A 24,799-nucleotide genomic window follows, 5' to 3' on the forward strand; every position below is an offset into this window, starting at 1 on the left:
CTACATTCTAACCAATAAAGTTTTTGATTACAAAAAATCTTTGGTATGAAGAATACATGCATTGCCTGCCATTAGTCGTTAGGTTACATATCTACATGTAAGACCTACATTAAATATTACACACTACCATTTGGTATGTCTATACATGCAACAGAAATTTGAATTTATGGCTCTTTCAAGACTGAAACATGCTCTGACTTATGTAAATTATTCACTCTCACTCTACATCAGTGCACCAAAGCAGGCAGTATACCTCATGCTTTTAGTTTTACAAAGACTGATTCAGAAACAGATTTAGACCAGGGAAAAAAAGAAAGTTTAACAATTATGTTTTCACCAAGCTGATACCTGAGTCTTTGTAACTCTTCCTGCCTTTGTTTGAGTTTGGCCAGGGCAGATTGGTGAATCCTCCAGAGTAGCAGCACATCAAAACATAAGCATTAGTCACCAAAAGTAAAATTAAAAAAAAAAAAAAAAAAAAAAAAACATGCTGCAGGTACATTGCCAGGCTGCATAGAGAAGTTTTCAGAAAGAAAGTTCTTCCAAAAGACATTTCCAGATACATAATAGAAAACTGTTTGAAAGTATAGGATTTGTAAAATAGAAGTTGAGTTAATGCTAGAGTTGTGTGGCAAGTACAATGGGACAGTGAAGATTTTTTAAAGGTTTTTGAGTGCCAGGTGCTCTAAGAAGTAATCCATCCTTGCTAGGATCTTGTAGTCATGCAAGTACAGTGTTTGTTTAATTTTTTTTTCTCAGTTTTTGAAATAACCATGCAATACATGGTCACAGAGGCATCACCAATTGGGCACTACATAATAATTATTATTTTATAATATTAAAGAGGACAAAAAAGGCTATTCTCTTAAACCAATTAAGTCTGAAATTATAGGAAAATTGGTAATAAGCTGTCCCTGTGGGGTGTCTACATCAAGGCCTTCAGACAGTTTTTGTGTGTGTGGATGGTGTTCAGCACCAAGGACAGGTGTGTACGTACATATTTTGTTTTTTTTTATTTACATGCAAATGTTTGAATGTCCAGATTCATGTACATGTAGGTTTGCACTACAGTTTTGTATTTTTTGTATCATGTTACAAAACTATGTTGAAAATTAGGATGATATTTGACAGTTAAATACTGTCTAAGGGGGTCAACGTATGGTTTGTATACAGAGACACACATTCAAGTTTCAATCAACTAAATGTAGGAGCTAATATATAGTACATGTGTATGTGTCACCATGCAGACCCATGCACAAATTTAACATTCAATACTCACGTCCATAATGTCACATTGAGGCAAACAGAGACAGTCACAATTAAAACAAAAACCTAGACTAAGTACAAGTAAACTACATTCCAACACTACAAATAAGATAGACAAAGTCATGTTACAATGTCATGAAGACAGAAGACATGGTAACTGACTAACATAATTGTGAAGTGTGAGTGGTACACAATACAAGGTACACGAAACTTAACATAAAATTGGAACTACATGTAACTCTAACTGTTATTATACAATATTTTTGACCAAACCAATTTTTTCTTAGATTCTAGGATTACTTTGAGTCTATAGACTATATTATATATAATAATGCTGAGATTTTTTAAAATCTTGCTCTTTTGCTCAATTTGAATAAAAAAACCTAGAAAACAAGTTGATGAGGTCTCAGATACAAGTCACCTCTAACATATTATTGAAACAGTACTATCATTATTATAGAACGATAAAAATATGTAATACATATACTATGATAAATGAACAATTACAGTAAGTTGCAGTTTTTCTTGTGTTTCATGTCAAACCATTTGCAGGTTTAAACTAAGACAATTTTAGATACAACCAAACTGAAATTTTTCACAACAATCCTACCTTTCCTCTGTTTCTTTCTTCTGTCGTTTTTTCTCCCTGTCGATGGCGATCTGTCGGAGCCTCTCCAGCTCCTGTCTCTCTGCCGCCTTCTCCTCCGAGTCCTGAGGTTCAGGAGGATCTTGGTCCAGGTGGATACTCTTCTTAGGGAAAATGGCATCTTTGAACAGCTCCTCACCCTAGAGAATCATAGTTGACATTCATTTTAGACTTCCAAAATATTGTATTTACTTATTTGCATATCAATCAATAGTGCTTGTAAACCTGCATTTCTCCCCTGGTCTCTCAGTCACTGACGAAAGGTAGACTAAGTGGATACTAGCTGAAACGTCTGACCGTTTCCAAAATCATATCCAGTTGCTTGTCGAGTAACTGCTTTTTGGCGCATAGTTGACATTTCTTTGTAAGAGTACTTTGAACAATTTGCCTCTGAGGAACTCAGCAATATTGCTTTTAAATTAGAGGTACACTGTAGATACATTGTAACTTGATGTGAGGTTGATTTGGCCACACAAAAATATCTGTAAAGAAATGCATATTATATGTCATGACAAGCTGAAATAAATTACAGTAACTGTTACTGTTCCTTATACGTGTACATGTACTTTTACATACAAGAACTATTGCAGAGTGGAACTCGCTGTCACCAAGTAGGGGTTATATCATAATATATCATTAAGATATACATGTAGCTTTAAACAATTTTTAGAGTTATACAAAGTCATGTATGTTCAAGGGTAGGTACATGTAACGTGTAACAAGTAGTTTTTACCGGCAATTATACCGCCTATACATGCATGCAGATACATGTACATCATACTTTGAAACAGCTACCATTGCCATTTGTCTTTAGTTATTAGCATAATTCTTTACACTGTCAGGTAGGGGTAGGAAACAAGCAATTGGGTAAACCTTTCTGTAGCCTTGATCATTAGAACAAATTATGCCCAATAGCAAAAAACAACTGTTACAATTTTAGCTTGAGTACTAACCTCTTGTGGTCTCACTGTTATTGTTAGTTGTTTGCTGCCCTTTAGAGCGGAGATAGCCTAGAACGTATGGGGAAACAATGATTAAATTACACAATGTCATCTGCATTCAATAAACATCATTCTCAAGTCTCTTTTATGTACAAATGGAAGCTGAAGCCTTTTCCCTTGAAATACTTGTACTTCATTCATGACTTTACCAGTCCTATACAATGTACATGTAGTACACTGTTTACAATGCCATTTCACACAATTATCACCTCTTGAACAAATGGTACAAACCTTAAACACAACATCAGCCCCCAAATCATGTTATGTTATGTTATGTTACACACCAAATTTTTTCTCGGCAAATAAAAATTGTTCTAAGCATCATTTCTCATGGAATCCCAATGTTGTCATTTCTGAGCCATTATTGAGCATTACTACAATGTATATCAGAAAGTAAGATAAATTTGCTGAAACCCATGCAATGTAGAATGTCAGCAACCTTCCACCATTCCTATTCAACCTTCCGACCAACCAACCAAAGATTTAACAGCTGTATGTATGATAGACCTGAATGTCTGAATTCCTTTTGCAGTGTCTTGTGAGGGAACATGTCCTACATGTACAACACACACAGAAAATAGGTATAATAGTAATGAAGACAATATATATACATGTAATAATAAGCAATCGTCATAATAAATAAACAAGTATTAAAATTTGTCTGATGCACTCAATGAGTAATGAATGTATATTACTACTTAAAACTAATTTTTTAAAAGGTTTATGATATTGTACTTTGGAACATTTTTGCAAAAGTGACATATGACGACTGTATGTAAATTCTTGGATATCTCACCTCGCCATAGTCTGCATGTGTCAAATTTATACCGTTCACATCTAGGAACTGGTCTCCAAGCTGTATGGGGAATTTGACATTCATAAAGGTTCAAAATTATGGTACATTGAACTATTTGACAGAAAATATTTGACAGAAATATTTGACATACATATGTAATCCATTCAATGCACATTATTTTCTTTTGTAACTTCAAACCATAGCCTGTACTGTCTGGCTATGGTACTGTACATCAAATTTATTTTCAACTATAAAAAAACTTAAGGTTCTGCTGGAATGACAAGAAAAAAACTGCACACCTTCAGACCGATCTCCTCTGCTATGGACCCTGGTTTCACATTCTTGACAAACACACCAGGCTTGTAGGCTGGTCCACCACATATACTGTATGGCAAAAATAGTAGACACTCAGGTTTCTGATCTAATGCTCTACAGGAAATTGTAATAATTATTATTTTATTGAGACAGAGTCATGCATGTCTGTGTTACTGAGTCCTATTTGTATTTTTCTGCCAAGCAGATTTCCTATAACGGATTAATATGTATCATTCACACAGCCACATTGATTTCATCATCATTCATCATCATCATCAAAATCATAATCATCATCACATTGTGGTAAATCACTGCCTTTAATTTATGTTTCTCCCTTTTTGCCTGGAAATCCTAGTTACTAGTAGTTGAATTCTGCTAGGACAGTGGTGTTACTCATGATCACCAAGCAGAGGCTGGTTTAGGCTCTGGGCTGGGCTTATTTTTGATGTGTGAAGTCTGTCTTTTTGTCCTTTTTGTCTGGTATCTTTTCTAATGCTGGCCAAAAAGTAACTGTCTTGCAAATTGATACTGTCTGGCCAATTTGACTCTTTTTTTTGCAGCCACCAAAAGATCTGCTTGGAGATTAAATGATGTAGTTGTACTACCATAATCATACATGTACATAATATTATGGTACTCTGGCCTACCTACCTACTGCCTGCCTACATGTACATTGTACATGTATGTGCTCAAGCCAGGTACTCTGCCCCCCCCCCCCTAAAAAAAATTTCAAACCAATCAACAGGTGGGGAATACCTGAATTAAATGCTTGCACGAAAAGCTAGGAGAAGAGAATGCATTGTAGTGTCTATGACAGTAGTGACTAAGTCCAGCTGACCTGCATCCCAGTCCAGGTGTCCCCTCCAGGTTCACAAACACCCTCCTGTCTTCTCTCCCCATCTTGGGGGACGGAGCTCCATTGGACATGTTGTTGATCACTTCTCCCTACATAAACAAGTAAATAAACAAAAAATGTGAGACGTCGTTTAAGGTTAGAGGTAATAAGATACGCAAAAAAGCAGTTATTCAAGCAACTGGATATGATTTTGGAAAATCTAAAATCATATCCAGTTGCTTGTCAGAGTAACTGTTTTTAAATTTTTGGTGTAAAAATGTGAGACATTGGCACATTTACTGTAAAGATGATAGGATATTATGTAAAACGTAATAGTATATAGATCATGATATTATGTAAATTTTATGCTTAAGATTTATTTCATGTTCAATAATCAAATCTATCTTGAAAAATTGGCAACTTTTGACTATTGTCATCATCATGCAAACAAATGTATAATTATATGTAATTTCCAGATTTTATTGTTGGGTATAATCATTGATTCAGAAATTTTTCTGAAAACCTGGATAATTTCCATTGGATTACACTGTCATTTGACAATTTGCTTCAAATTTCTTTCATTAAATTTATAAAGCAACTAGAAACAGATTGTTTCTTCATTTAGTAGCCTGATTCTTTTCTTTACTTCACTATAAAATTGAAGGTAGCTTGGATGCCATCCTGGTTAGCTTTAACTCCACTCCACAAGTCCCCGTGACAGTGACAGTTGGAGCAAATTCAAACCTAACCAGGACGTGGCTCAAGCTTTGTTTGAATACTCAACAGAGCTGGTAGGATCGGTCAGAGGTCCGGCGGTGTGAGTGTGGTCAGTAGTGGTCAGCCCGGTGTCAACCGGCTCACTAGTCTACAGGATGGACAGATGGAATGACTAACAGGTCTGAACACAGATGACAGCTTTCACCATCATTTGTTCATTCATTTATTCATCCATTCCTTTTTTCATTCATTCATTCATTCATTTATCCATTTGTTCCTTCATTCCTTCACCTGAGTGAACAGTTATAGAAATTACACAAAACTTTTTATGTTTACCGAAGGAAGACATATTGTTTTGGCTGAGACTGTTTCCTCTTCTTCTCCAAACCAATAAGGTCAATGACCTAAACCGGACGTCTGTCACCATGGTAACTAGGGTTGGGTTACATCATGTTGGAATTTTATAGCAGGAGGGATTTAGATTTCTGTCTGACCATTATATATGTGATGTGTTTGAGTAAGAATTAACAGAGCAGACCATATGAGAAGGAAGACATTAATATGCATTTGCTTTGCAAATGTTACCTTAAGTTTCTAGTTAGGTTTTTTCTCCTCTCTTTCTCTCTGTCTCTGTGCTTAAAAAATCTCCCATTCAATCCAGCAGACTCACAATGTGCATGTCAGAATATACAACCACAACGCAAGGAAGTCGGACAGAAGGATAAAAATATTAGTTGATTAATAAAAAAACAGTTAAGACACCAGCAGCAGCAAAAAGTTTTGCAGTACTTTGTGTATGTACCAGTTACTGTACATGTATTTTCACACTGTTGTTTACTTTTTGTTAAATTGTCTGCATGAAGTTTGAATGGTTCTGAGTACCCGGTAAATTGACCTTACCATACACAACCTATTGCATTTGCCTTGTTGAAATAATCCAGGTAAAATAATGTATCACACTGACTATAATTATTATGAAAGAAAATATCTTGGAATCACTGTATATTCTACAGTATGTCAGGGCTCGAAATACAGAGTTGTGCACCCAAATTTGGAGCTGTGCACCCAATATTTTTCTGTGGGTGCACCAGTGCACCCAAACATTTTCGTAGGTTCATGTAGACTACAGTATGTAAAGATGAGACTAAACGTACATGTATGGTACTATTGGTAGTATACAGCATCTACAAGTGTCAGAAAAATAATGAAATCATTGTACTTTTCTTCACAAATGAAACATCATTAGTTTTTGCTAAGTGAACATTCTACCTATTTTATTGTACACCTAATTTTTTTAGGTTGGGTGCACCAGTGCACTTATTCCCAAACTGAATTTTGAGCCCTGGTATGGAGTTCGAGCAGAGACACTTCTAGCTGGTTACTCACTAGGACTGTTCCATTTGGTGAGTTGGAGGAGCCTGGCACAGGATCAACATATTCCCATCTCAGCTGGTCTGTTCTTGTTCTGTGGAGGATGAAAAACAAGGGAAAATTTTCACACAAGTAACAAATACCTGGTACTCTATATGCAGTACTTTGTAGATGTAAGTTCTTGCTTAACAGTTGTTGATTCACCCAGTTCACAACTACAATGTGTAAAATTTAAAGTACTGATTGCCACATTTTGTTGGATTTTTTTCTATAAATTATGTGCTAAACGTAAACAATAGCCTGGGTTGTAACATTACAACTTGATAACACTCCTGGATGCCACATTTTGTACTGATACAAGTACTGATGAACACTATGCCAACCCTACTGTAACCATAAAGTTGCAAGAATAACGACTTAATATCATTGTCCGGGTTGGTAAAAATGCCCATTAAAAGTCACATACCTTTTAATAGGCAGCATTCCAATATCTGTGAACATATCAACAAAACATATTAAGCTGAGAGTCACACTTACATTGTATATTTAAACTAAAAACATTAACCACTAACCTCAAAAGACACAGAGAAAGACATGAAAAGCAGATCTGAAATAAAGTTTCTAAGAATATTACGTATATACATGTACTGCATCAAGGACACTGTCCTGACTTTATTGCTTTTTTAGTTCCTGAACTTACGTCTAATTTTCATCTCTATGTAACTGGTGCTCTGTGTCAGTAACACGATCTCCTCGTGAGTAGACTGGTCCACGGTGTAACCGTTTATTCTCAGGACTTCATCTCCTACCTACATGGGGAAGCAACAAAAATCACGACAGTTTTCAGTTCTACTATTTTTTTTGAACCAGTGTGATACTTTTTCTAATTCTTCCAACTTGTTACAGAGTGTAGGGGAACATTTTATGCTTAAAGTTTATGTAACTGGTGTGTTACACCTAAAGTCAGTTTACCATGGCAGTTATACAAGACAAATGAACAAAACATTTAAAACCCTAGCATGTCCAGATCACGAGATATCAAAACCAGAAGTTCCAGAGCATTAGACTACTGTAAGTCTCTTTAGATTCGCGGGGCCTAAAGTTCGCGGTTTCGGGAAAATGGACAATCCGCGGTATTTTTAGATTCGCGATTTCTACTTGGCTATTTTTCAAAGAAAAATTTGTAAAGTGTATATTTAAAATAATAAAAGTTCGTGTTCCGGCATTTATCTCCTAAAACGCGGCGCAAAAATTTGTTTCGTGCACCGCGCGAGACTGCCGGCGGTATAGCTGACGATCGATCTGACGCACGTGTAAACAATTTTCTTTGTTCGGAAATAAGCGCTAAAACGCTATTTTCCACAACCACACATCGATACTCTAGTGAAGAAATGCATAATCGAAAGAATCTTTCGGGAAAATATATATTACTAAGAATATTTATGCCGTCTTCGGCGAGATTTTGAACCCGGAAGTATGCAAAGGTCGCCTACGGTTTTGTAGCGGCCCACGGTAGCGTTTCTATCCAGCAAAAAAAAAAAAAAAAAACGCCCGCAAAAGCAGGGCGCAAAAGAGAACCAACTAACACTTCCCAGGTACCAGCAGTTATATTTTTCATCAAAATATTTGTAGATTTGCCCGATGTGCCCGCAATTTTCAAGCGCCCGGGCGCGCATGGCCGGCGCTCAGCACACAGAGATTTTTGTCCGGCGGTGCACGTTTGACACGGCCAGTGCCGCAGTATCGCGATTCGGTGTCTCATAATATTATAATTTTTTGACATCAGTATAACTTTAAAAAATTTTGGTACTCAACATACGTACATTTGCTAAGAATGGAGTTGATTTGCAGTGATTTGTGTTTGTCGCGTGTGTTTGTGTTTCGCTTACCGTCGTGAATGCATGTGGGGAGGGGGCGCACTTACGCAAAACATATTCGCGGGGAAATAGATTCGCGGTACAAAGGTCCCCGCGAATTCCGCGAATCTAAATATACCACGGAAATTTGTAGACTTACAGTATAACAAGCCGCCAGGGAGCCCAAAATTTAATCATTTTGGGGGTCTCATATGATTAAATTTTGGGCTCTCATCAAGACCTACATGTACCTACCCACCAAGTTTCATGACAATCCATCCATAGCTTCCTGAGTTATCGTGCTTAAACACATACACGACACACACATACTTAGTAACGTAACACAGGTGGTTACAGTACAACCACCTGTAACGAAGGCCAGTTCTTACCCTGAGTCCAGATATCTCTGCAGGTGAACTGGGTACAACATGTGCTACATAGATGCCTACTCCATGTTCAACTCCTGCAGGGGAGAACAACATGAATTTGGGTATGAATTGACTTAAATAACTATCACACATTGTCATTGGGTGTCACTGAGTATTTTTTACTATTATAATAAACAACTTTAACACAACTTTACAATTAACTGTTAACAGTAATATTTGACTCACCTCCTCTTAGTGAAAACCCAAGACTATCTGGTCCATTCTTCACCAGTTTTACAATTCGTGCTTTTCTCCTGTCAAACATATAAAGTGACGGGTTAGATTGAAATATTGTGTGTACACCGTGTATCCTTTATAAAGCTAAATCAAATTTGCCAAAAATTATTTTGTTTTTTAAAAGAATGATGATATCAGTTAAATTGTAAAAAATGTGTAACTTACGATAAACAATGTCACTTAAGTGAGATCTATTTTCAATTAGTTCTATTGAAATAATGCTGGGATAAATATTTACTAGACTTTAGAAGAAAAGAGATAGGCATACATGTATACTCACGCTAGTCTGTTGGGTACTATTTTGTCGTATTCCACTTGATGTTTCAGAGGTATTAACGGTCTGAGTGGGAAAAGACATAATTATACAAAATGTCAAATTGAATAATAATGTAGTGTAAAATTTAAAAGGAAAGAGGTTTAACTTCAACTTTTAATTAATAGGTATGGGGAACAATTATTAAATTACCAGCTATACAGATACATTGTACATGTACAGAAGCTGGTGTGTTACGCCTAAGGGCAGTTATACCTGCTATTATACATAATATACAGAATGATACGGGTACAGATACAGGCCAGGGGGATTCCTGCTGACCTGACGTCCTCGAACAGTTCCATCCTGTCTGGAGAGTTGACGACTTTCCTGAGGTCTGTGATGAGCTCGGGAAGGGACATGGATCTGGAACAAATAGTAGATTGTGTAATGTGTATTGAATACACAAACAAGAATTTTTCTCTGTTTTAGGGTTTTTTAAGTAGTTTCATATCATACTGCAAGGTGAAAACAGCAATCCTAATAACTTGAATGTGCCAATAAAAGATTCAGGCAAAGATAGTCTGAAACAACTGTTAACACAACAACAAACACCAAACAATACAGTATAGGGGTCGTAGTCGAGGGGATTCATTCCTCAAGCTAAGCAAGTTAAAACAACAGATCTTGCACACGCAGTCGGTCCCTCAGTAAGACATCTAGAGCCACATACAGGTCCTGTTTAGAACTTTAATTCAGCCTGTCACACGAAAGAATACATGTATCTTTTACTTTTTGGGACAGACTTGGTCTAAATTATAAATGCATGGTATGATTAATGTTAGAATGTATTAACTATTATTATAATAAAAGTTGTACATACTCATGATATTGTCTGAGTGATGTGTACAGGACGTCCCTCTCTGACTCATCCTCCAACAAGGCCTGGACCTGCACAAAGAAAATAAACAACATGTCAGACTTTAGTTATCAAAGTTAACTTACTTAATTAATATAGCTTTTCTTTCCTTTTCCTTAATATCAAATTCTAGCTGCTACTTACAGCTACATGCAAAATTATTCACAACCCCTTTCGTATTTTGGGAATTTTGCCAAAATGAGGAGCATTACAACACTGCAGAACACATAATAAGTAAATCATGCAGATAGTTTATCACAATTTGATATCAGAGGAAAAGTCAACATTATTTCATAGTTAATCCAAAATGGCAACTTTAATACAAAAAAGCAGGTGGCAAAATTATTCAATTCCATACAAGGACTGTAGACACAATTATTTTAATATATGGCTAGGGAATTATTTGGTGTTACAAGGATGGGAGGGCCGGGGCTAAATGAGGAACTTCAAGGTTATATATTTTATATATTGTTCAATATGTTGCCTGAATAAGACTTCAATAGACTAGTAGGTGATAACTTGTTGTAGCAAAATCTGTTCTGACCTTCATGCCACCATAATCTTAGCTTTCTGGAAAATTAGAAATATTAGATATACTTTAACAGTTACTACAACAAACCAGTAAGTTTGTGGTACTAGACTATAAGTACTTTATTCGCATAAAAATTGCCCCAAATAATTCTTAACATTGCACAAAAACAACAGTCAGACAGTTTCAAGTACAATTATTATATTTCTTTGAACAATGTAAACAATTTGCCTTCTTGACCAGGATACAGCATCAAACATTAACCCTAGCAGGAAGTAAGTTGCTGGTTTCCACGCAAACATTTACTTACACGTAGCTATGACTCAGTGCAACCAAATTGTATTCAATGACATGTGGAAAAAACAAGCTTGGTCCAAATTTAAACATCTAATTCTCATATTTTGTAAATGATTATATCAAAGTGAAACAATAGGTCTAAAATGAATAAATCCCTTGCAGGGATCCACTAAAAAAAGGCTTAAGGGACGGCAGGCTTTTCTACATCAGGGCTGGAAATTCATTTTTGGGAATACATTGTAGGTGCACTGGTGCACCCAATTAAAAAAATTAGGTGCACAAAAATTTTTTTGGGTGCACCATTATAAAACAATTTTACTGCTCCATGCCTGAGCTTGAATCTGAAATGGGGGCTAACTTACAAGAAAGATTTTATTATTTTTCTGACACTTGTAATTGCTAAGAATATCCTACATACAATTACGATATGTACAAAAATACCTACAAAAATATTTGGGTGCACCAGTGCACCCACAGAAAAAAATTGGGTGCACAGCTCCAATTTTGGGTGCACTAAGGTGTACATGCACCCAGTATTTTGAGCCGGCCTGTACATGTATGGTGGGTGAAACAGGAAACACAACAGTTTTTTCTAGGCCTAAGGTATTTGAAAAGGATGTCATACAGGCTAATGTAATGTAGTTAACACTGGTGGGATGTTGAATTTTGCTACTAAAAGTCTTATAAGGGGGTCTTTGGCATCAAAGCATTCCAGACCTGTTAAGATCTGGGGTTGATCAATTTGTTCTCACCATCTGAATGCTTTAAATATAAACAAACCTGTTTAGTAAACAGCCTTGCAACTGTCAACAAACATTAGTATCCAGTAGGAACTGAAACTTTACAGGGTTACAGGGGGGCTGCATGCCCCTTTTTGTAGAGCGTAATCGGCTGTTTTACATTATAATTCCATGTAGATTGTCGACGGACCTTCTAATTCAACGTAGAGCGTATTACTAATTGGTGCATTTTGCGTAGAGCCATTTTATTTTACGTAATGCATTGTAGAAACCTGGAATCTATCGTAAGGCGTAATGAATTCAGCTGTATATACGTACAATGTAGCTTCCTCTGTAAAAATGAAAGCGTCCCCAACGGAGAAACGCCCACCGGACGCCGTCCCTGCCCGTCTTTAGCGGGAAACGGCGTCCTGACCGTCCCAACACAGTTGGCAGCGTCCACAAACTTCCCCCGGACGGCCGTCCCAGAAATTAGCGACGGCACCCCGTCGCTCCCAGCCCGTCCTGAACCGTCCGGCATGGAAACGGGCGTTTATTAATTAATTGACAACAGCAACGGCCGGCACTGACGTGCTTCACGATGTTTCCCAGGGGGGTTTAGGCTTCTAACGCACATGCGCCAAGTTTGAAGGCGCTAGATTTAACGGTCACCGGGCTGGCTGGGGAACACGTCTGCTGCTCAGTCGACCTCAGTTTTTTCCATTTTGTTGGATTGTCTGCAATTTTGGAGGATGGATTTCAGTCATACAAGCAGCTATATCTATCGTCGACGCTGCACACAAGTTTGGGCATCTCCAGCGACTGACTAAAATGTCAAACGAGGTGTTCCAAGAATGTAAACAGCGGCCGCCAGAAGCAATCTGTCTCGGCGATTCTTTTTCGAGGATACTCGGTAAGTGGACAAGAATTTTTCGTTGTCAAATGTTACAAGGGAACTGTGTAAGACAGTGTTACAATTGCCACAACAGAACATTAGTTAATTCCAGGGGCTGCTGAGAAGTTTGCGGTTATATTTTGTTCGTCCTCCCCGAGACTGCCCTCCCCACATAAATTTTGTCACATGCGCCGCCGGGCTGATAAAGGAAATTCAATGTTTTAACGCCGAAAAATAAAAAGACGCACACGAACGATTTGTAGAATAATTGTGTACAATACCTGCTGTTTTAATAAAGAACGATGATGCCGTAAAAATGTACACGTCATACACAAAAGGAGACTCGAAGTCCCGCACACAAGTTCGGCCCGGGAAAGTCCTGACGTCACGGCTGCCATCTACTAACGCAACCGTCAATGTTGTTTTCATACAAAATCTTCCAAGACGCACAAAAACTACGTAGAATATAATTATATACTATACGAATTTTAATGAAGAAAGACGATTATGTTAAAATGTCCACTTAGGCAATGTTTGCACTTGTAATTTTCTTACACCCTCGCCCTTTATGTTTGTGTGCGCTCACAATGGTGGATTACTGTTGTCGCATGTTCGCCGCTGTTTACAGCCGCTGTTCAACATTTTGTTACTCTATATTCTTGAAGAAAATCTTTTTCGTTTGATCATGGTATTTTGTATTTACTTCACGGCTCGTTACGGCAACTGTTACAATGTGGGCGGCCGTTACTTGTTGATTCGATGCCAATCTGCAATTGTTTTCAATATTACTATATCGGCACCTTCTGTCACGGGACGCCGTCGGAAACGCCGTCCCAACCCCGTCGGAGCGGCAAGATCAAAATGTCCACAATGACTGAGCACCCCCCAGAGACCCGTCCGGCCGTCGGATACGCCGTTTGGACCCCACCTGTGCCGTCCCAAGCGTCGCCCGGCCCCGCCCAGGAGCCCGTCCGGCAGCCCGTCCGGCAGCGCGTCCAGCAGCCCGCCCGGTAGCCCGTCGGAAACGGCGCCCAAACGCCTTAAGAAACGCCCGGACGCCGTCGAAAACGGACAGTTCTGACGGCGTCCCAGGCGTTTGAGGCGTCCTGGCCCGTTTCTGGCCTTGTCCAGGCGTCCGGAGTCCCCGTTTACCGCCAGGGACGGGCAGCCGTCCCAAACAAACGGCCACCACAAACGGGCGTTTAAACGGGCGTTTCTCCGTCGGGGACGCTTTCATTTTTACAGAGGTGGTTCTCAAAATTAAGTGTCACATAGAGCGTTGCCAGGACCCCCCATGCAGGCCCTCATACAGTTACGGGGGTGTCCTGTGACAGTGTCTATTACTAATGTCACAGATGGGTAAATTTCAGTTCAGAACTTCTGTTAGTTTTTTCATGATTTGGCCCTCTTATTTATTTTTAACCTAACTAAATGTGGTCTTGAAAAACACTGTCCAACAACAATTAACAACCATCGATATCGTTGCAGATTCTTTTTCAATGCAGAAAATTTGTAAATTTTTGTCATACACTAAAAACAAACATGTCGTTGACCAAAACAAGCTGCCATATATGTTCACTGTTCCAGTTCATTGTCTAAAGCTCAAAAATTGTTAAAAACAAACTTTAACTGTAAAATCCATTGTATTGATTAAATGATTAAAAGCTGAACACAAAGAGCACTGTACAATGTACTTGCACATTGTACATTGTTATCAAAATGTGGGTTTAAAGTTCATGCCATAATTTTGCCCTTTCACTTTTTAGAACCCTCTTATATTAAATAAAAGATTATAATATTTGTAAAACAGTGGCAGCAGTATAATGCAACGTCATATTAAGCAAACAATTTTATTTGCGATACATGGCCAGATGTACATTGTCATATCTATGTACAGGGTACTTGGAAGGGTAATATTTGGCTTTCACATGTTAAAACACCTCCTCAGCAACAAGTGGGCCCCACGGTGTCAGCTGTTTGGTATTTGCTCAGTCGTCTAATTTATAACGCTTATCGTACAAGTGAACGCCATTACGCAATGGCTGAATACGGTGGTTCCAAGCAACATTGCGAAAAACTGTTTCTCAAACAATGTAACTATTATTCTGATCCCAATTGCTTTGACTAAATTAAGAATTAAGAACTGAAAGCTCAGTGAATTAATGACTCCAGACAAGTTCTTTTTCTCCTTATACGAACGTAATTGTACACATTGTAAATGTAATTCACTGTGCATACATTGAAAACCCAAAAAGTATTTGCCAAGCACTACTAAAATTTGTACACATCTTATCCATATCCATGGTTATATGTGCAGCGTATGCCTAATCTATAATTGTACAGGAATTAAAAACACCAAAATCAACCTTAACTAGCCTTAAATTGATATGAACTGCACGTTTGGATCAGTAAGTTAACATTCCAGGTTGATAGCTGACAGGTGCAAGTTGGGAGATTTTCCCACCCATTCAATTTGAACTCCAGCCAAGGAGGTTCTATAAACAACAGAATTTGTTACATTTCTTGCTATAGATGAATTCAATGTCATTCCACAATTCAAGATAATACTGTGTACATATCAAATGTTTAGACCTTAGAAGAAATAGTATAAGTTGATTCATCTATTGTTTTGTAGTACTACGTAGGTGTCTGTATGTTTACAATACGAAAGTCGCTGTACTTTTGTTGTGTCAATAAAGTTCTCTTTATAAATTAATACTCTAACAAAGTCCAACATATGCAAACCAGGTGTTAGTTGAACACCTGAGGTCTTGTGTACTGACTAGTCTCCACTAGACTGAAATCTACGCAGTCAAACTGGACCCTCTATGGCCAGCCAACTCCCCTGGCCAGCTACATACTTTTTAGGTTGATTTCTTAGTTGTTTCTAAAGAATTTACTGCAACGATGATTTAATACTTTTCTAAACACTTAGGTCAGTTAGGTGTGAATAATATGCTGTATACCATACATTTAACTTTCTTTACATATAAAAATTTTATGTACTTCTTTTGCGTGCAGTACTACTGGTACTGGTACCAAAAATTGGGTGCACAGAGGACCTCCATTAACATCCCATCCGATAATTATAAGACGCCCCTAACCAACGCTAGGCACTCATTTTCACCTGTCAGTGAAGTGAGGAAAGTTGTGTAAAGTACCTTTCCCAAGGGTACAACGTCGGGGCGCAATAATTTATTTCGGACTTGTTCAGGTACGACCCGGAATCAATTCATAGTCCAGCGATGTACCACTACACTACACGACGCCACACTGTCGAAATTCGGGTGCACCTCCCAGTATTTGGAGCCCTGGCAAGCCAACAAAAAGACTTGCAAAAAGGCACGAAGTACAATACTATTGAGAATGATTGACATTTTATTAGAAGATTCATTGTTACAGTGATATTTAAACTATTAGTGATACTAGTATTACTGGGAGGGAATTGTATTCAAATTTCAGGCTTGAATTCGACTTGCAATTTTAGGGAATGTCCCATCCTGTTTTGTGCAGTTTAAATCATTATACTAGTCTTTCCAGACTTACTGACGGAGAAGAGAAAGAGAGAATGAGAGAGAGAGACTGTTTTTTTTGGGGTTATGACTGAATATGAGCTGGGGCGATTCAAAGGCTATATTGAATCAATATTTTTGCATCCTTCTAGATCTGTTGTTGCTACACATACATGTTAAAGCAAACAGAACATGTGGCATTTACTCATAACAAAAAGCATTGCAGTACATGTACATGTGTATATGAAATATTTAACAGAAATTGCATTCTTATATTTTGGCCTAGCATCACTGTCACAACATATACATGTATGCAGGAACCCTCAATATACAGTCAGGCATCCCTAGCCTAATGTCCACAAACTTGATGGTTTTGATACCAAAATAAACAGAGATAGCATCAAGGAACCATGACAAAAAGAAACAACATAACATTTTAAGTTATCATAAAAAACAATGAATGTTGATTTTGGTTATATAGACTATAAACCTATCTCTTTTTCATTGATGCCCGGGACTACTAGTACTATATAATAAAAAATGTATGAAATTTTGATGCCCAGGCTTATACAATTATGAAAGCATTATTTATAACAAACAATTTTTTATTTTTGACAAACATTTTCCCTCTTATTCAGTATGCTAAAAATCCCTATTGACCTGCATTGGGTACCAAAGGTGTAATTTGCATCACATAAATGTGTCATAATTACACATTATAATTTACAGTTTTGACTACACAGGGCTCGAAATTCATTTTTGGGAATAGGTGCACTGGTGCTCCCAACCTACAAAACAGGGTGCACACAAAATTTGTTGGGTGCACCATATACGATAAAATAAATGAAATGTCAGCAAAAAGTAATTATGTTTCATTTCTTAAGAAAAGTACTATAGCAACGATTTTAATATTTTTCTGACACTTACGTTCAGAATATATTGTATACTACTATAACAAGCCGCAATTTAATTCCGGAAAAACAATTTAATTCCGGACTCCAGGCCAATAACTCCAGAATGCTTTACTTGAATAAGTTTATATTTTTTATGAGTACATACCAGATAGAGGGTGACAATTTTGCGGAACGTGTCAATTGGTCCCTAGGGAATAGTCCAATTATATATAATTATACTATAATTATCAATAATTATGTATAATGATTTGTCCATTATACATAATTATATATATCCCTTTTTACCATTATACATAATTAAATATAACCCCCTCCCCCAATATATAATTATACATAACCCCTCTCCCCATTATACATAATTATACATAACCCATTTCCCCATTATACATAATTATACATATCTCTTTTAACCATTATACATAAATATATATAGCTGTTTTCACCATTATACATAATTGCACACAACTATTCTAACCATTCATATCCCTTTTAACCATATAGTATAGTATACATTTAACATCTTTGCATACGATAAACCTATGAAAATATTTGGGTGCACTAGTACTGGTACACCCACAGAATAAATTGGGTGCACAGCTCCAAATTTGGGTGCACTAAAGTGTACATGCACCCAGTAATTCCAGCCCTGGTACAACTACAGTCATGCTGCATTTCCCTGTGCATTAAGTCATTATGCCCCAGCAGTGCCACTTCCCCATGATTACATGCATGGTTAACTTGCCACAATACAAATCTAGCCTGGCAGACCGGGGTAATTTCATTATCAACGGCTGCTCTAGAGAGAAAAGGCACCTGACTATATAGGATTTGTGTGTTGTGCGTGTATGTGTGAGTTGGATATTGTGGAATCTAAACTTTGAACTTTACAGTATAATGCAAAAATTCCAAATCTTGCCATTTTTCGATTCTACATTTCACACAATGAAACGGCTAAAACTTAAAATGTTCTAGCCAGTGGTGAGCCTGAAATTTTTTCTGTCGTCTCAATTCTGTTTGACATAATATCGCACGCCCATGCGCAAGGGGTCACATCTGACTCTGAGGGCAAATTTTTTTGCTTCCCAGTAAAAATTTTGAAATCTTGATCCCTTCTGAAATGCTACAATGCATATATTGCGTTTTGCTGGTTATAGACTTAAAGCTTATTTGTTCAGTGACATCATATACATGTAATAACTATTCTCTTTCCGTATTTTTACAGCCAATTTTTGTCTGTCAAAGGACAGGTTGGACAAAATTTTTACTAGTCCGTCATGTTCGTGGCATAATTCCACCGAATGAAAAAATTTAAATGGACGTTGGGTATAGAATACTGAGCCAAAAGCCGCTGTACATGTGTATGTGTACTGCATCAGCTTTTACTTAAGTTAGTATGAATCCATGCATGAAGTTCAGTGTGTATTTGTTTTGGTGTAACGTACTGAAACATGGGACCACACCCAGGGTACAACAAATGTTGTCCCACATGAAAACATCCGTGAAGGTGCATGGCCAGGAATGAGGCAGTGCAGGGCTTGAAATTAAAGGTAGTCCAATGGCCACTGACCACTAAAATTTAGGCTGGGACAACTAAAAAGACACTTTGACGTTGGGACATTTTTGGGACAACAGAAAAAAAAATAAACATAAAAAAAATAAACAAAAAACATCAGAATGTCAGCCATTCTTTTGTTTATCAGACACATGTCACTTATTTTGGAACCGGAAAAGTCCCCCTGAATTTCTTGTCTACTCTTCAATAAATGCACCTAGGAGTAAACATTTAATAGAGTTGACTTAAGATAAAGTCATACAATACTTGGGACAGTTCATCTTCATGCACTTCGGGACAATTGAAATTTATTTTTGGGACAGTGCTGGGACAATTATAGGAAGAAAAGTTAATTTTGAGCCCTGCAGTGACTGACTGTTTACATTACAGAGGAACCTGGTAGAAGTTATTTGCCAGGAATTTCTCGGGGCATTTACTGGTTTCTTTGCAGACAAATTGGTCATTAATTCTAGACTTCCTCTAACATTGGCATTAGTGCACCCAAACAGCTCCTTGGCATACTTTGACCCTAAGGGGCAGACATACATGTAATGCTGATATTATAGAGAATCTGGCTTTGTGCAAGGTTTAGTCACACACAGTATAACGCATTTTTGTTGTAGGCCATCGTACAATTTTGATGTCAACACATTTTCATATATATACAGCCTTTTCTGTTGCAAGACAGCTTAATTTTCTAAATCAAACATAATTATACACATCTACAATGTACCCTGGGAAATTGCCCTCAATTTGTGAACTGATCGTTACATAATAATATACTTTTTTTTTTATAATATGCTTACTATATGATAACTGCATGATCATGACAAATTTACCATACCCTAATGGGCAGATATTTTTTTTTTTATTTAGCACTTGTCAAAATTAGAAAGAGGGATCCAAACTTGAAGTGATGCAGTTGTTTGAAATAAGGGTCAATTACTATTTCTTACAATTTCCAACACAGTCGATACAAAGTAAGTTACAATTATACTGAAGCTTGCTATGATTATAGAAAATTGTCCATCTCACCTTTTTACAGTCACTTCTCACTTTAAGGTAAAACCTTGGGTCCTGTAAAGCTGCAGCTTGACTCCCAAAATAATTCTGGTCCATATGTTCACCTACACCCAGATACGTTTCCTTAATTGTACTGGTCACGATTGTCAAGATTTAAATTGGTGGCACTAATTCATGCTTGAAATAATATAATATTACAAACAACAATCTTTCTCATTATAATTTGGAACAAGTTAAGCCAATGGCATGTTTTGTATGTGATGCCATCTTAAAATCCTTACGTATACATTGGTGCACCTTACTGGTGATAATATTATAGGTCCTTCTGTTTGATTCGTTTATACAGGCCCAGAGAACTGGAAATTTAAAAAAAGCCATAACACAATGCAGGTTAGTGAAATTGGTATGGTGCAGTTTTTAGCCACAGCTAACCTGCAATGGTCCATAGTACATGTACTTCTAATGTTTTTTAAACCACCTAGTATGAAGTATACATTCAAGAAATATTTAATGGCAATGGTTAACATTTTAGTATGATCCGTACTAGCCTTCTTAACTTTGAGTAGTGTAGGTAAAATTTGTCTGGTGTAGGTTGAACTTCAGTAAATACCCACATCACTGCAGGTAATACTGGGAAGAAAAAAAGATTTCAAGCCATTTTGCTATTAATAATAGTATTAATAATAACAATTATAGTATTATTTTAGTCTATAATCCCAGGTCCAGCTCTATCTGAAGGGCTGCCATGACACCTGTTTTTATATTGACTCCCAGGGGACTGTAACAACAGTCACTACTATATGTACTTGTTAGAGAACTTTGCTAAAATCACATTAAAGCACAACTCCCAGGCCTGCGTTGCCCCCATACAGTTCCTATCAAACTGCCACATCCGGCAGGCGGTTAACTCGGAAACTCTCACGTTTCCAGTTTCTCAAAACACTGCGTTTACAATGGATTACAACAACTGGAGTGGTGCGGCAAGTACCTTTGAGACGTGTACGTGTGCACAAGAGGGCACGCACAAAAACAAAATCTATTTGTTCACTGTCTTTTGTGGCGTGGCAGCAAATTAGTACCTGATTACGATATAATTGCTCTTACTAGTAACTGTGTACAAGTACTTCATCTTTTCCCTCATTTTGTTAGAATGTGCTTGTTTTTTCACACTGAAGGATCAGAAGGATCCTCTTTTTCTGTGTACTTGCACTGGTACACGTAACATTTAATTTTTGAAAAGTACCTGCACCTTTTTTACCTGCCCCACTGTAGAATACAGGAATCGTGTGTACATACTATACTAAAACTGTTCAGATTAAGTTGCTGTAACCATTACCAATCTATTTCTTTTATATTAGGAAGCAATAGCCAATGTGGCAATTAAAAATCCACATACATGTAGTAGTAGCAATTGTAACTGAGAGTACATGGACCAGAGCAAGTTAGGTAGTAGACATCAGAAATATTGTACAGCTCCGATTTTACGAAATTAATGTAAGTATATATATATAGTATTTCCAGCCCTGTAACAGACTTAGGACATCTACACCTACATGTATGTAGTACACATAACCCTAATATTACATGTACCTGCAACAATTGTGAACTTTGAATTTTAAACTCTTATTCATCAAGTTATTGTGTACAGGTATAAAATCAATCAATAAAAGTAAAACTCTCCTTCAATATGCCTCACCATTTTGTGCATAATATAACAATTATAACTTGAGATTTGTCTCATGAATATTGATAGCACAAACATATAATATACAACAGCTGGCACCTTTAAATTCCATACAGACACACACAATAGCAGGAACACAGCCTCTGCTGTTAGCACTGACATGGATGGAGGCGTGAACAAGTGTGCTTTGTGTTACCTGAAGCTGTGACCACCTGTACAGGTGACACAGGCTTACCTGTCTAGGGTTAGGCACTGTAGTAGAAATCCTTTTTGCAGTGTTCTGCAATATTTGCAGAATGTCAACATCGACAATTCGGAAATACTTTCTACAAAATTTTTAAATTACACAGTGACTTGAAAGACCGGATCTAAATCCATGTCAAAATATACAAAATTGCATGTGGGCAAATATTTTACAATCGTCATGCAATTTAAAAAATACATGCAAAAGTACCTCAGTCAGTAGTACACCCCTAGCCTGATTTTGTCAGTCAGCAAAATTGCAGGTTGCTTAATTTTTCTTCAGCAACATTGAAAATGTCTCTGCAAAATGCAGACTGCAGATGGGTATTTCTAACACTGGTTTTAATTAAGGGCGTACCTTGTATATGTCCTTGGACCCAAGGAGTTGGAAAAGTTGGTTGTTATACTAATTTCAAGTAAAAATATAGCAAGAGGACATCAAATTCTTGTTTTCATATCTAACTGTACTCTTACTAAGTAAGTTACTCTGATTCAATTTTCTACTATTATAATCTTTTTTGTCACAATCAGACAATTTGTGATTTTTTTTTTTTGTATTTTCACATAATTTTTCAAATGTCAGGACTAATGCATGGAGTAATACCACAATATTCTGACAATCAGTGTGAAATATTTGATATGAAAAAACTTTCATCAACACCAAACAGCTCAGTCAACATTTTTAGAAATTCTAAGAGTCAGTTTTCTACTAGTCACTCTGTTTTTTGTGTAACTTATAAAAATAAATTGTAACCAGGCAGAGTGTATGATATAATAATATGTACAGCTGATATATAACTTGTCATTTGTATTTTCACACAATGCAGTTTGCAGCTTGATAAACTTTGAATTGAAACATATTTTCCGCTCCTGTGACTTCATCCCCTTTATTTCAACTTGAAGGATTCATAATGCAAGGAAAGAATAGATGGAAGGTAGGCCGGTATTTAGTAAATAACCCTTCATTAGTTCCACAATGCCCAGTGCACAGCTGGAGAGGGTTCTTACTGAGCCCTTGTGACAGATTGAAAGGCCTTTTTGGGTCAGTGCCTCTGGTGACACATGCTGTAAAGCAGCACTTGACATAGTTTTTATTTGACTCAGGGGACTGGTATTATTTTTAGAATGATGCATAATTTATTACGATTCATGTCTATCTGTTGTTGTTATATTTTATATAGAAGGTCTGTTACTATTATTGAGCATAATAAATTTTATAGCAAAATAAAAATCAATTTATTATCCTGATCCTAAAATAACATCATTTCCCAATAAATGTGTGTTTTAAATATTCAGAAGCCATATCTTGGACCGAATCCCTTTTTTTATTACATCTACCTGCATTGCTGCACTTATGTACATGTACCGTGTAACATTGAAAATAACCTGCACCAGACAAATTTTACCTGCACCACTCAGATTTTATTAGGATTTTTAGTAAATTTTAACAATGTTCAGAAACCATGATTGTTATCATTTCTTTTAAGTTTTACACATTGGTGGTGACAAGTCAATGCAGCAAATAAAAATCTACATACATCTATACAATCATACATAGGAAGTCAGTACATAGGTACTAAGGTAGTCAGTTTAGATATACCTGCACAACAAAATGTTACCTGCACTGACATATGATAAATTACAGTGACCATCTGCTACAGTGACCAAATGACTTAGCATATTTTCCAATGACTATAGTTCACTACTGCAAACTATGGCCTAATTGATTTCTATATCAAAAGCAAACATCATATGACTAAAAATCTATAATGAAAAAAAAATGAACTGCCCAACATGATTATAAAAACATGATGCAACTTCCAGTACTAGTAGTCTAGTAGTTTACCTCTAACAGCTACCTGTACGTAAAATTCTGTATAACAGCCCTTCTTAAGTATACAGCCATGATAAAAACAGCATCTTGACATCCCCTCCCCTTTGGTAAACAGTTGTACTCCGACGGAGTAAACAAGGCTTGGACAAGCTGTCTGTAGTCGCACCACCTGTTTAATATACTACTGGTACATTCAGGCCAGAGTGTGCTGTGTATAGTGCCATGTACCTAAACCCACATTTACAAAAATGTAGGTTCAGGTCCAGATTCAAGTCCACAGGTTTAGGTTCAGTTCTGGACTCGTAAGTCCGGACCTAAACCCATGGCATATGAATTATGATATACAAAGTTGCATGTTGGCAGCCTTGCAATTGTTGGATGGGCGAAACTGTGGCCACATAACATGGAGGCCGACACTTGACAATGCCCAATGGCAATGTTTTCTTCATTTTACAGCACAGATTTTCCAATCTATGGAAGATTTTGCAAAGAAAAACTCCATATATTTTACCCAACAGTCATTTGTTCTACTATATAAAGGGTTAAATGTACACATGTCCATACCGCTTGGGCTAGAATCTAGGTTAATCCAAGACATAACACGAGATAATTCTCGGCTGTCCTGGGATAAAATATACTAATTCCTGTGATAACACATTAGGGTTACAACACCTATTAGGTAAATACCTGTACCTGTTTCAGATAGAATTCAATTTTTTAAATTACAGTACTCAAAACATTGTCTTCTATAATTTATTCTTCCTGTAATGTTTTTTTTTTTCAAGGTAAAAATTCCTCAGAAATCCCTTTAAATTATTCTAATTAACTTTCCAACTGCATACAAATTTTGAGGCCACTTAATACTAGTAATAGAATTTGTTGAGTCTTAATATTCTGATATCACATTCAGGTGGTCGAGATTTTTACGAGTTTTCACAACTAGTACCGCCCCCCCCC

At 37.0% G+C, this 24,799-nt stretch overlaps 1 protein-coding gene across 1 annotated transcript in view; it reads right to left on the reverse strand.

Annotated features, from left to right (window-relative positions):
• Positions 1 to 24,799, reverse strand: part of LOC109470342 (harmonin-like) — a 45,510-nt gene that overhangs the window by 14,723 nt on the left and 5,988 nt on the right. The window contains exons 2-15 of the mRNA XM_019769263.1: positions 10,605 to 10,672; positions 10,064 to 10,147; positions 9,749 to 9,808; positions 9,418 to 9,485; positions 9,193 to 9,266; positions 7,648 to 7,756; positions 7,414 to 7,438; positions 6,963 to 7,041; positions 5,644 to 5,724; positions 4,863 to 4,969; positions 4,009 to 4,093; positions 3,710 to 3,769; positions 2,866 to 2,922; positions 1,877 to 2,052 (exon numbers count right to left, since the gene is read on the reverse strand). Coding sequence (XP_019624822.1) covers positions 1,877 to 2,052; positions 2,866 to 2,922; positions 3,710 to 3,769; positions 4,009 to 4,093; positions 4,863 to 4,969; positions 5,644 to 5,724; positions 6,963 to 7,041; positions 7,414 to 7,438; positions 7,648 to 7,756; positions 9,193 to 9,266; positions 9,418 to 9,485; positions 9,749 to 9,808; positions 10,064 to 10,147; positions 10,605 to 10,672 — 1,133 coding nt within the window. The remainder of the gene's footprint in view (positions 1 to 1,876; positions 2,053 to 2,865; positions 2,923 to 3,709; positions 3,770 to 4,008; positions 4,094 to 4,862; positions 4,970 to 5,643; positions 5,725 to 6,962; positions 7,042 to 7,413; positions 7,439 to 7,647; positions 7,757 to 9,192; positions 9,267 to 9,417; positions 9,486 to 9,748; positions 9,809 to 10,063; positions 10,148 to 10,604; positions 10,673 to 24,799) is intronic.

This window comes from Branchiostoma belcheri, unplaced genomic scaffold, assembly GCF_001625305.1.
Source record: "Branchiostoma belcheri isolate BF01 breed outbred unplaced genomic scaffold, Haploidv18h27 scaffold22, whole genome shotgun sequence".
NCBI classification, from domain to species: Eukaryota; Metazoa; Chordata; class Leptocardii; order Amphioxiformes; family Branchiostomatidae; genus Branchiostoma; species Branchiostoma belcheri.